This window comes from Salmo salar, chromosome 05, assembly GCF_965601325.2.
Source record: "Salmo salar chromosome 05, fSalSal1, whole genome shotgun sequence".
NCBI classification, from domain to species: domain Eukaryota; kingdom Metazoa; phylum Chordata; class Actinopteri; order Salmoniformes; family Salmonidae; genus Salmo; species Salmo salar.
In genome coordinates this window covers 32,948,162-32,962,281 of record NC_138295.1, presented here as the reverse complement: position 1 = coordinate 32,962,281, position 14,120 = coordinate 32,948,162, and the positions used below count along the sequence as shown (strand labels likewise).

General features: G+C 43.7%; 1 protein-coding gene across 2 annotated transcripts in view; it reads left to right on the top strand.

Moving 5' to 3' along the window:
• The first annotated feature begins 359 nt into the window (after positions 1 to 359).
• slc43a1a (solute carrier family 43 member 1a) overlaps positions 360 to 14,120 on the top strand; it is a 33,737-nt gene continuing 19,976 nt past the window's right edge. Inside the window, exons 1-3 of one of the 2 annotated variants that reach the window (XM_014199546.3) lie at positions 360 to 698; positions 5,415 to 5,570; positions 12,200 to 12,398. In XM_014199546.3, the coding sequence (XP_014055021.2) occupies positions 5,417 to 5,570; positions 12,200 to 12,398 (353 nt within the window). In that variant the 5' untranslated portion in view covers positions 360 to 698; positions 5,415 to 5,416. Of the gene's footprint in view, positions 699 to 5,409; positions 5,571 to 12,199; positions 12,399 to 14,120 lie in introns of both variants that reach the window. The other variant, XM_014199545.3, reaches the window with a different exon arrangement.

Below are 14,120 nucleotides of genomic sequence, written 5' to 3'. Positions count from 1 at the left end.
TATAAGGGATTTATACTCCAGTCTACTAGGAGGCGGTAATGCAATATTTATTGGATGCCAACCGCCGTTAAACCTAATCGAAGTAGAACGAAGACTGTCGTGGCACATCAGTGGCAGTTGTTCAACATTGTAACATGACTCACAGATAGAGGTGAAAATATGTGAAACATAATGTCATAATGAAACGTATTGAACCCATGTCACCCATTCTAATATATGTATAGTTTTCTTATTTTAATTTTAGGGGGTTCATGTCAAGAGCTGAACATCGTCTTCCTCACTCACTTTTTCATCATTGCCACTTTCTAGTAGGCTAACCTACAGGTAGCGGGCACCCAACATTAGCCCTCGCTGGTAGAGAAAGCCATGCCCCCAAAAGGAAAAATGTGACCAAGTGACAAAGGGGGCGGATGGCTACGATTCTAGGAAGAAAAAAATACAGAGGGAGCGAATTACGAAGTCAAATTTGGAGGGGGGGAGAAAATGGAGAGAGAGGGAGTAGACGAAAAAAAGTGTACATTATGCGGTGCAAGTAACTACACGCGAAGATCACGGGGTAGGCTTGATATGAATTAGAGTCGTATTTTGCTTTAGGAGGGGAAGAGAAGACATCGAAATAGTAGAGAAGTGTTTCTACAGCTACAAGAAACGTTCTGTCAACGTTGTGTTATTTATTTTTCAAAAGAAAAACAGCTGAAGTAAGTCATATTTTGTTATTAGAAACTTCAACATATTTTCGTTGACTTTGTATCTAAAAACGACACTAAAAGCTAGCAAGTGCCAAATATACCCACAAAGGTAAGCACCAGATGACGAATGGATGGAGTTTTAGTTACTTTCAGAGATATATGTGCTTGTTAATGCGTTATTGCAATGATAATAATCGATTTGTTATGTTATATTTGCTTGTTGATCTATGTTTTGATGACAATAAATATGGCGGTTAATTAGGGCAGGACTACCTTTTAGTAGTGATGCTCAGTTTGCGATTGATTCGTTATTTTTGAATGACTCTTTTTACTGACACGAGTCATTATTTATTTTTCCGAGTGACTCGTTCATTTTCGTCGTTCGTTTGACCTGCTGGCGCTTTGGAATGTAAAACAATTCAAAATTCAACTGTAGAATTCACACGTATAAGGACAACGTGGTGCAAATCACACATCGTATAATGAAAATTCGAAGTCTGAGTTCACAGTAACGAGCGTAACGACTACGGAACGTTCACACGCGCCAACGACAGGCAGGTTTGAAAGAACAATAATATATTAATACATATATTATTACAGTCCCTGGTTCGAATCCAGGCTGTATCACATCCGGACGTGTTTAGGAGTCCCATAGGGCGGCGCGCAATTGGCCCAGCGTCGTTCAGGTTTGCCAGGGGTAGGCCGTCATTGCAAATAAGAATTTGGTCTTAAATGACTTGCCTAGTTAAATAAAGGTTAGATAATAAATAAAGGTCAGCAAGAGTGAACTTCCTTCCTAACAGTGGTGGAAAAAGTACACCATTTTCATACTTGAGTAAAAGTAGAGACACCTTCATTGAAAATGACTAAAGTAAAAGTGAAAGTCACCCAGTGAAATACTTCTTGAGTAAAAGTCTAAACGTATTTGGTTTTAAATATACTTAAGTAGCAAAAGCAAAAGTACACATCATTTCACATTCCTTATATTAAGCAAACCAGACTGCATGTTTTTCTTGTTTTTTAAATGTACTGATAGCCAGGGGCACACTCCAAAACTCAGACATCATTTACAAACTAAGCATTTGTGTTTAGTGAGTCTGCCAGATAAGAGGCAGAAGGGATGACCAGGGATGTTCTCTTGATAAGTGTGTGAATTGGAACATTTTCCTGTCCTCCTAAGCACTCAACATGTAACGAGTACTTTTGGGTGTCAGGGAAAATGTATGGAGTAAAAAGTACATTATTTTCTGTAGGAATGTATTGAAGTAAAAATTGTCAAAAATATAAATAGTAAAGTAAAGTACAGATACCCCCCAAAACGACTTAAGTAGTACTTTAAAGTATTTTTACTTTACGCCACTACTTCGTTTTTTTGAATGAAAACTGAAAGTAAAGTGTTTTCGCTGACATGTTGTCCAGCTTGTGGAGGTTGGTAAACCGAACTGGTCAAGGTCAGATTCAGAATCATCCCTTGGGTCAGAAGAGAGAGAGGAGGGAGAGAGCCAAATTGATTCACGTGATGAGTCACAATAATCAAATACATGGCCTCACTTGTTATAACTAAAGAGAATTCGTTTTAAAAATGCTCTGTAATAATATCCATTTCATAACGCTTTGTAATAGGCTACCTGTCACGTCCTGACCAGTATAAGAGGTTATTTGTTATTGTAGTTTGGTCAGGACGTGGCAGGGGTGTGTTTGTTTAGGGTGTTTCGGGGTTTACTACCACACATTTTCAAACCTCTTACCTACACAGCCTTGTCCAGAGCTGAGTAAATATCAAGTAGAAGTTAGTTACAGCATTGCATCATTCAGCTGTATCCTAGCTAGGATAGGGTTGTGCAGTAGTCTGCAATATAGGTACTGCAGGAAATAAAATTGGTTTGTGTTTCTCCCTTTCTCACTCTTTCTTCCACACACACAAACAGTACACACTGTAATTTGATAGGGGACGCCAGTTGTTTGTTAACCTAAAATGAGCTGTTTCTTTGTGTTCCTACTTGTTTGCAAGCCTCAGCTCCCAGGACTGTGCTAGTCGATTAATCATTCAGTTGAGTGTTAACCGGTCTTTCAGTCAAGTGTTGAATTAATTTGTTGAATGGTGAAGTTAAATCAAAGGCAAGAGGATAGAATTTAGACGTTTTATTTTTGAGTAGTGCACCATCAAGAAAATGTCTGCATTTCCTACACCACGACAGTCACCCTTCTCCTCTTTCTAACGACTAACGACCCACTCAAGACCAGGGGGAAGGAAGGAGTGATAACAGCATGTGGGGGGGGGGGGGGGGGGAGAGGTGGGAAATCTTGTGAGGTGAGAGATAGGCAGAGGATGGAAAGTAAGAGACAGACTTGTATAACTCAGTTTGCACACCACGTGACATGTTTCTATCATTTCTCATGCACATGCTACCACTAGCGCACAGAGGTTACTTCAGGCACACACGGAGATACATCTCGTTCTTATCTTATATAGCACAGAGATCAGCTTTTCCAGGCCTTTTGTCTGTAGTCCTACCTGTATGTGTGGAGGGGATTCTCTGGAAGTCCAATTCATGTGACAGTGCTGTAGATACTAGGACTAGGTCCTATACTTAGCTGATACATACCATCAATCAATCACATTTATTTATAAAGCCCTTTTTACATCAGCCGATGTCACAAAGTGCTGTACAGAAACCCAGCCTAAAACCCCAAACAGCAAGCAATGCAGATGTAGATGCACGGTGGGCTAGGAAAAACTCCCTAGAAAGGTCAGAACCTAGGAAGAAACCTAGAGAGGAACCAGGCTCTGAGGGGTGGCCAGTCCTCTTCTGGCTGTGCCGGGTGGAGATTATAACAGAACATGGCCAAGATGTTTAAACGTTCATAGATTACCTTCAGGGTCAGATAATAACAATCACAGTGGTTGTAGAGGGTGCAACAGGTCAGCACCTCAGGAGTAAATGTCATATGGCTTTTCATAGCCGATCATTCAGAGTTAGAGACAGCAGGTCCAGGACAAGGTAGCACATCCAGTGAACAGGTCAGGGTTCCATAGCCGCAGGCAAAACAGTTGAAACTGGAGCAGCAGCAGCACGGCCAGGTGAACTGGGGACAGCAAGGAGTCATCAGGCCAGGTAGTCCTGAGGCATGGTCCTAGGGCTCAGGTCCTCCGAGAGAGAGAGAGAGCGAGCGAGAAAGAGAGAGAGAGAGAGAATTAGAAGGAGCATACTTAAATTCACAAAGGACACCGGATGAGACAGGAGAAATACTCCAGATATAACAGACTGACTCTAGCCCCCCGACACATAAATTAATACTGGAGGTTGAGACAGGAGGGGTCGGGAGACACTGTGGCCCTGTCCGACGATACCCCCGGACAGGGCCAAACAGGCAGGATATAACCCCAGCCACTTTGCCAAAGCACAGCCCCCACACCACTAGAGGGATATCAACAGACCACCAACCTGCTACCCAATTTAAAGGCAATGCTACCAAATACTAATTGAGTGTATGTAAACTTCTGAACCACTGGGAATGTGATGAAAGAAATAAAAGGTGAAATAAATATTTCTCTCTACTATTATTCTGACATTTCACATTCTTACAATAAAGTGGTGATCCTAACTGACAGGGAATTTTTACTAGGATTAAATGTCAGGAATTGTGAAAAACTAAGTTCAAATGTATTTGGCTAAGGTGTATGTAAACTTCTGACTTCAACTGTATGTACGGCAGGACCATTGTTGTTTGTGGAGTGTTATTGTCGCTGCCAGTCAATGTCTAATATTCCCTCGGAATCACAGATAGAACACATTTACAGACATAAGTTGCTAAGTGCCTGTAAAGATGTTACTCATTGTTGAGAGGGTTAAGGGAGCCGTGTGTGTGATTGTGTGTCCAGCATGGGGTGTCAGTTACAAGAGAAATCCCCCTCTTCAGATACTTTCTTGGCACAAAGGAGTGCGCTGGACTATGCCTAATCCCATTACACACAGTCACATACACTCCCTCTCTTTCTCCCCCCGACACACACCCTTTTCTCTCTCTCAGCCATCTCTCAATAAAACACTCTCTGTCCTTCAGACACACATGCCCAGACTACACAGTCACAGACAGGACCCCGTCATAAAGTTTGTTGAATGGATTTCCTGTTCATGCCTGTCTACCCCCCCACCCCCACTTAGGCTAACTCAAGTCCACTGACACAGACACCACCCCTCACTCTTTTTTTCCCCACTTCCCCCTCTTTCACTGCACTGTCGTTTTCTCTCTCAGCTGCTCGCTTAGTCCTTTTTTTTACAAGTTTGTTAAGGCGATCATGACCGGGCAGAAGGCTATTTGATATTGGCTGTTGGTCATGTCAGAGACTGAGGTCACCTGTCTTCTGTTGTGTGTGTGTGGTAGAGGCAGACTGGTATCTCCTCCTGGTTTGAACTAAAACTGCTATTTATTCAGAAAAAGGACCAGGGGGTTTGGTGGGTGATGTTCCATGACCTAGTTTGGTCAGAGCTGTTCTGTTTTTTGAACTCTTTCTGATTCCAGAGAGGTGATTCACTGGATCCTAGCCAGTGTCCCCTTGTCAAAGTGACATGCTGGCCTATAGCTGGAAATGTGTAGTCTAATACTGTACTGTTGGCTGTAACATCTACATGTATTGATTAAACTCTCTCTCTCCCTCTCTCCACTTTTCTATTTTCTCACACACTCTCTCTCTCTCTCTGCATTCTTTCTCTGTCAGAGCAGCAATGGTGCCCTCTCTCCTCCAGGCCTATAGTAGGCGCTGGTGGATAGCTGTGACGGCGGTGTTGGAGAACCTGCTGTGTTCTGCCGTGCTGCTGGGATGGGGCTCCCTCCTCCTCATGCTGAAGGGCGAGGGCTTCTACTCACACCTCTGCTCAGGTAGGATACACACCAGGGTTTCCATTAGCCGGTAATAGCCGGCTTTTGGCCGATTAAAAAAATTAATTGCAGCCAGCCAATTGTCTGGGGAAAAAATCCCATTGAGAAATAATGCATTTTAGCCTATTAATTGATTCAGATACCAGTGGGTGTAGCGCAAGAGCTGCTGATACAGCTTAAACAAGATGTTTGTTGCTGCTGGAGGGAAACATGCGCTTTAATAAGCCCAATCATTGCGCAACGATTCTAAAGGCAATCACATGTATAAAAAAAATATTAAAAAACGATGGCCACGATTAAAAAGAACTACCATTTCTTAACTTGTTATGGATAGGGGGCAGTATTTTCACAGCCGGATAAAAAAACGTACCCGATTTAATCTGATTATTACTCCTGCCCAGAAACTAGAATATGCATATAATTATTAGCTTTGGATAGAAAACACTCCAAAGTTTCTAAAACTGTTTGAATGGTGTCTGTGAGTATAACAGAACTCATTTGGCAGACCAAAACCTGAGAAGATTTCATGCAGGAAGTGGCCTGTCTGACAAGGTGTCGTTCTTCTTGCCTCTGTTTATTGAAGACAGAGGATCTCTGCTATAACGTGACACTTCCTACGGCTCCCATAGGCTCTCAGAAGGCGGCAAAAAGCTGAATCGTGGCTTTGCAGGCTCTGGTTGAAACAAAGTAGCGCGTTTGGGTAGTGGCTGGTTACAGTACTGTGAGACTCAGGCGCGTGCCCGCGTCGACCGAATGCTTTGTTTTCTTTCCTCTGTTTACCTAAACGCAGATTCCCGGTCGGAATATTATCGCTTTTTTACGAGAAAAATGGCATAAAAATGGATTTTAAACAGCGGTTGACATGCTTCGAAGTACGGTAATGGAATATTTAGAAATCTTTTGTCACGAATTGCGCCATGCTCGTGACCCTTATTTACACTTCGGATAGTTCTTGAACGCACGAACAAAACGCCGCTATTTGGATATAACAATGGATTATTTTGGACCAAACCAACATTTGTTATTGAAGTAGCAGTCCTGGGAGTTCATTCTGACGAAGACAACAAAGGTAATCAAACTTTTGTAATAGTAAATCGGAGTTAGGTCAGGGCTAAACTTGGTCGGTGTCTAAATGGCTAGCCGTGATGGCTGGGCTATCTACTGAGAATATTGCAAAATGTGCTTTCACCGAAAAGCTATTTTAAAATCGGACATATCGAGTGCATAGAGGAGTTCTGTATCTATAATTCTTAAAATAATTGTTATGTTTTTTGTGAACGTTTATCGTGAGTAATTTAGTAAATTCACCGGATGTTTGCGGGGGGTATGCTAGTTCTCAACGTCACATGCTAATGTAAAAAAGCTGGTTTTTGATATAAATATGAACTTGATTGAACAAAACATGCATGCATTGTATAACATAATGTCCTAGGGTTGTCATCTGATGAAGATCATCAAAGGTTAGTGCTGCATTTAGCTGTGGTTTTGTTTTTTGTGACATTATATGCTAGCTTGAAAAATGGGTGTCTGATTATTTCTGGCTGGGTACTCTGCTGACATAATCTAATGTTTTGCTTTCGCTGTAAGGCCTTTTTGAAATCGGACAGTGTGGTTAGATTAACGAGAGTCTTGTCTTTAAAATGCTGTAAAATAGTCATATGTTTGAAAAATTGAAGTTTTCGGATTTTAGAGGAGTTTGTATTTCGCGCCACGCCCATCATTGGATATTGGAGCAGGTGTTCCGCTAGCGGAACGTCTAGATGTAAGAGGTTAACTGGTAATTGAAGCGTGCTTCCCATTCGCCATTCAAGTGCATAGGCAACTAGGCAGGCTTCACTGTGTTACACACCACTTTGCAATGAGCTACAGGCAGTATGTATTTAGAAAACATAAAGTTAATTGTTTGAAACCTGAACGTTTTACTACATATTATGAGGCATGTCTTACCTTGCTTCAAAGTAGCCTAGCCAAACTCCAACCAAACTGTGCAAGAGCAATTATTTTATAGACTTAGTGGCCGGGGACTTTAATGCAGGGAAACTAAAATCCGTTTAACCTAATTTCTACCAGCATGTTAAATGTGCAACCAGAGGGAAAAAAACTCGACCACCTTTACTCCACACACAGAAAGAATACTAAGCTCTCCCTCACCCTCCATTTGGCAAATCTGACCATAATTCTATCCTCCTGATTCCTGCTTACAAACAAAAACTAAAGCAGTAAGTGCCAGTGACTCGGTCAATAAAAAAGTGGTCAGATGAAGCAGATGCTAAGCTACAGGACTGTTTTGCTAGCACAGACTGGAATTTGTTCCGGGATTCTTACGATTGCACTGAGTACACCACATCAGTCACTGGCTTCATCAGTAAGTGCATCGATGACGTCGTCCCCACAGTGACTGTACGTACATACCCCAACCAGAAGCCATGGATTACAGGCAACATCCGCACTGAGCTAAAGGGTAGAGCTGCCGGACTCTAACCCGGAAGCTTATAAGAAATCCTGCTATGCCCACAGGCAAGCTATCAAACAGGCAAAGTGTCACAGGACTAAGATCGAATCATACTACACCAGCTCCGACACTCATCGGATGTGGCAGGGCTTGCAAACTATTACAGACTAAAAAGGGAAGCACAGCCGCGAGCTGCCCAGTGACACGAGCCTGCCAGACAAGCTAAATTACTTCTATGCTCGCTTCGAGGCAAGTAACACTGAAACATGCAGGAGAACATCAGCTGTTCCGAACGACTGTGTGATTACACTCCGTAGCCGATGTGAGTAAGACCTTTAAACAGGTCAACATTCACAAGGCAGCAGGGCCAGACGGATTACCAGGACGTGTACTCCGAGCATGCACTGACCAACTGGCAAGTGTCTTCACTGACATTTTCAACCTCTACCTGTCTGAGTCTGTAATACCAACATGTTTCAAGCAGACCACCATAGTCCCTGTGCCCAAGAACATTAAAGTAACCTGCCTAAATGACTTCCGACCCGTAGCACTCACGTATGTAGCCATGAAGTGCTTTGAAAGGCTGGTCAACACCATTATCCCAGAAACTCTAGGCCTAGACACACTCCAATTTGCATACCGCCCCAACAGATCCACAGATGATGCAATCTCTGCTGCACTCCACACTGCCCTTTCCCACCTGTACAAAAAGGAACACCTATGTGAGAATGCAATTCATTGACTATAGCTCAGCGTTCAACACCATAGTGCCCTCAAAGCTCTTCACTAAGCTAAGGACTCTGGGACTAAACACTTCCTCTGCAACTGTATCCTGGACTTCCTGATGGGCCGCCCCCAGGTGGTAAGGGTAGATAACAACACATCCACCACGCTGATCCTCAACACGGGGGCCCCTCAGGGGTGCGTGCTCAGTCCCCTCCTGTACTTCCTGTTCACTCATGACTGCATGGCCAGGCACGACTCCAACATCATCATTAAGTTTGCTGATGACACAACAGTGGTAAGCCTGATCACGGACAACGATGAGACGGCCTAAAGGGAGGAGGTCAGAGACCTGGCCGTGTGGTGCCAGGACAACAACTTCTCCCTCAACATGATCAAGACAAAGAAGATGATTGTGGACTACAGGAAAGGAGGACCAAACACACCCCCATTCTCATCAACGGGGTTGTAGTGGAGCAGGTTGAGAGATTCAAGTGCCTTGGTGCCCACATCACCAACAAACTATCATGGTTCAAGCACACCAAGACAGTCGTGAAGAGGGCACGACAAAACCTATTCCCCCTCAGGAGACTGAAAAGATTTGGCATGGGTCCTCAGATGCTCAAAAAGTTCTACAGCTGCACCATCGAGAGCATCCTGACCGGTTGCATCACTGCCTGGTATGGCAACTGCTCGGCCTCCGACCGCAAGGCACTACAGAGGCTAGTGCGTACGGCCGAGTACATCACTGGGGCCAAGCTTCCTGCCATCCAGGACCTCTATACCAGGCGGTGTCAGAGGAAGGCCCTAAAATTGTCAGACTCCAGCCACCCTAGTCATAGACTGTTCTCTCTGCCACTACATGGTACGTGGTACCAGAGCGCCAAGTCTAGGTCCAAAAGGCTTCTCAACAGCTTCGACCCCCAAGCCATAAGACTCCTGAACAGCTAATCAAATGGCACCCAGACTGTTTGCACTGCCCCCCCCCCCCCTCTTTTACGCTGCTGCTATTCTCTGTTTATTATCTATGCATAGTCACTTTAACTCTACCTACATGTACACATTACCTTAATTACCTCAACTAACCTGTGACCACGCACATTGACTCTGTACCGTCTTTTTAAGAAGCTAATAATCCTCTGTGGCCAAATCATTCTTTCTGATCTAGTAGCCTATTTTAAATGATTTATTTATGTATAGACAGGAGTAAGCTAATTAGGCTATATAATTTTGGCTATTGTGTTCAATTTACTTCCCATAGCCTTATGGAAGTGCCACCTATGTATTCTAACATCGGAGTTCGGTAAGAATGACAGATGCTGTTGCATCCGAGTTGCATGTTCTGTTAAGATAATTTACCATAAACTAAATGTGATTTCTGTCATTCTGAGAACCGTGGGTGGATGCCCTAATCAGGTTACGCAACCAATAGATACATTTCTTAAATGACAGGTAAATTAAAATGTTGCCAGTCAAATGTCCAGCGCCACATTTTCCTAACGGAAACCCAGATACACAAACACACACTATCAGAGGAGGAAGACTTACATACACAGAGGAGGAAGACTTACATACACAGAGGAGGAAGACTTACATACACAGAGGAGGAAGACTTACATACACAGAGGAGGAAGACTTACATACACAGAGGAGGAAGACTTACATACACAGAGGAGGAAGACATCCAGTGCATTCGAAAAGTATTCAGACCCCTTGACTTTTTCCACATTTTGTTAAGTTACAGCCTTATTCTAAAATTGCTAAAATAGTTTTTTCCCCTTATCAATCTATACGAAATACCCCATAATGGCAAAGCAAAAACAGGTTTTTAGAAATGTTTGCAAATGTACTGTCACGCCCTGACCTTAGAGATCCTTATCATTCTCTATGTTTGGTTAGGTCAGGGTGTGACTCGGGTGTTTTTTGTTTCTTTGTTTTTGGGCCGAGTGTGGTTCCCAATCAGAGGCAGCTGTCTATCGTTGTCTCTGATTGGGAATCATACTTAGGCAGCCTGTTTTCCACCTGAGTTTGTGGGATCTTGTTTTCTGTTTAGTATCTGTGCCTGACAGAACTGTAGGCTTTCGTTTTCGCCTTTTGTATTTTGTTTAAGTGTTTTTTTGAATAAAAGTATCATGAACACTTTCCACGCTGCGCTTCGGTCCACTCTTCCTATCACCAACGAGAGCCGTTACATGTATTACAAATAAAAAACGGAAATATCACATTTACATAAGTATTCAGGCCCTTTACTCAGTACTTTGTTGAAGCACCTTTGGCAGTGATTACAGCCTCAAGTCTTCTTGGGTAGATGCTACAAGCTTGGCACACCTGTATTTGGGGGGTTTCTCCCATTCTTCTCTGTATATCCTCTCAAGCTCTGTCAGGTTGGACAGATATTTGGGTTCAAGTGGCTGGGCCACTCAAGGACATTCAGAGGCTTGTCCCAAAGCCACACCTGCGTTGTCTTGGCTGTGTGCTTAGGGTTGTTGTGCTGTTGGAAGGTGAACCTTCGGCCAAGTCTGAGGTCCTGAGCGCTCTGGAGAAGGTTTTCATCAAGGATCTCTCTGCACTTTGCTCTGTTCACCTTTCCCTCGATCCTGTCTCCTAGTCTCCATGTCCTTGCCGCTGAAGCAGCATGATGCTGCCACCACCATGCTTCACCGTAGGGATGGTGCCAGGTTTCCTCCAGACTTGACGCTTGGCATTCAGGCCAAAGAATTCAATCTTGGTTTCATCAAACCAGAGAATCTTGTTTCTCATGGTCTGAGAGTCTTTAGGTGCCTTTTTGCAAACTCCAAGCGGGCTGTCATGTACCTTTTACTGACGAGTGGCTTCCGTCTGGTCACTCTACCATAAAGGCCTGATTGGTGGAGAGCTGCAGAGATGGTTGTCCTTCTGGAATGTCTAATCAATTGAATTTACCACAGATGAACTCCAATCAATTTGTAGAAACATCTCAAGGATGATCAATGGAAACAGGATGCACCTGAGCTCAATTTCAAGTCTCATAGCAAAGGGTCTGAATACTTATGTAAGTTTTTTTTATTTTTATCTACACACAATACCCCATAATGACAAAGTGAAAACAGTTTTTTTGAATTTTTTGCACATGTATTAATGAGAGGAAGAAAAAATGTATCCATTTTAGAATAAGGCTGTAACGTAACAAAATGTGGAAAAAGTCAAGGGGTCTGAATATTTTCTGAATGCACGCCACAGGAGGTTGGTGGCACCTCAATTGGGGAGGACGGGCTCGTGGTAATGGCTGGAGCGGAATGGTATCAAATACATCAAACACATGGTTTGATGCCGCTCCATTCCAGACATTATTATGAGCCGTCCTCCCCTCAGCAGCCTCCACTAATGCATGCTGTTCCTCATGCACGCACACACACTCTTCCTCAGCATAAACTGCTATCAGGGATGAGCGGTAACCTTTCCATCTCTCCCATAGAGAACGACACGATGGCCCACTTGCTGGCGATGGGCAACCTGACTTCCTGGGAGAGTGGTGTCTGGGTGAGCTGTGTGGACCAGGAGGAGATGCTCAACCTGGGCTTCACCATCGGCTCCTTCCTCCTCAGCGCTGCCACCCTGCCCCTGGGCATCCTCATGGACAAGTACGGCCCGCGCCCACTACGCCTCCTCGGCAGGTAATTAATTATATAACATTATAAACTGAATGGTTCGAGCCCTGAATGCTGATTGGCTGACAGCCGTGGTATATCAGACCGAATATCACGGGTATGACAAAACACTTTGTTTTCCTGCTCTAATTACGTTGGTAGCCAGTTTATAATAGCAATAAGGCACCTCGGGGGTTTGTGGTATATCACCAATATACCATGGCTAACGCTGTATCCAGGTACTCCACGTTGCGTTGTTGCCTATGAACAGCCCTTAGCCGTGGTATATTGGCCATATACCACACCCCTTTGTGCCTCATTGGTTAATTAACTAGTGGTTAGTACCAATAGCGATAATTCAATATGATATCGATATCATTTGATATTCATATGAGCAAGGCATATCGGGATATCCGTTTATCCTTGGTGTTAACGTACACTATTCTGTAAATGAGTATATGTTACTGTTGGGGCGGCGGAGGTCTCCGGAGGCCTGAACTACCCAACCAGTTTACTGTTGGGGCGGCGGAGGTCTCCGGAGGCCTGAACTACCCAACCAGTTTGAATACAATGGGAAGCCCGTTGATGGCCCATCAGCAGGCAGTTAAGTATGCTAAAATAAAAAGTAAAATGTCTTGAGGTTAGAGAAGCTGGCCAGTAACCAGAGGGTTGCCGGCTCGAACCCCGAGTTGCCTGCGGCGAAATCTGCAGGGAGTGAGCCGGCAGCCGGAGGGTTACCGGGTTCAATATCTTGTATACTATCTAACGCTGTTGTGCTCTTGAGCAAGGCACTATACCCCTAAGTGCTCCAGGGCCGCTGCTTGGCAATAAAGCAAGCATTGTATGGTATTGTTCGTGCAAGCACAAGAGCCTTTCACAGGCTCTCAATTTAGCATACTTACTGCCTGCTGATGAGCCATCAACAGACGAGCCATCAACATTGTATTCAAACTGTTTGGGGAGGTAAGGCCCCTGGAACATTCACACCTGGCCCAATGGGCAATCAGCAAGCAGTTGTCAGATCTTTGCGAAGCCATGAATGTTATTCATTCAAACCGAGATTTTCCATATCAGTGGCCATCATGAATATTAACGATTGTCGAAACTAGTCATATAGCTCTAACTGAATAGTTTTTCCCAGCAAAGTACTTTCGCTGTATCGACATTTTCACATTTATATTTTAGTCATTTAGCAGATGCTCTTATCCATAGGAACAGGAGCAATTATGGTTAAGTGCCTTGTTCAAGGGCACATCGACTGATTTTTCACCTAGTGAGCACAGGGATTCAAACCAGCAACCTTTTGGTTACTGGCTCAATACTCTTAACCGCTAGGCAGTCCCCCAAAAAAATTGGAATGGGAAATAGTGGTAAAGGCCAAAAAGTTAATGTCAGACTGCTTAAAGGCAGAGGAAGTCAGATTATGCCAGATCACACACCCAGGGTGGGTGGAGGGGCATTTAGTATTTTGTGTCTCCTCAGTGAACATGGGTGGAGCTGTGTGTGGGTTTGTCTTTGTGTGTGTTTGTGTGTTTAAGGGAGTGGTTCTCAACTGATTTTGCCTTGGGACCCAAATTGAACGAGGTTGTCTCAGTAGCGATCCAATATTCGCATTGCAATTTCTTTGGCCAAAAAGCAATCTGGAAAACTATTTTCAATGCTTTATTGATATTTAATGTACCAATTATATGACAAGGGAACAACAGTCCCACCTTTTTCATTGTCAATAATTCAATTTTTCTCATATTC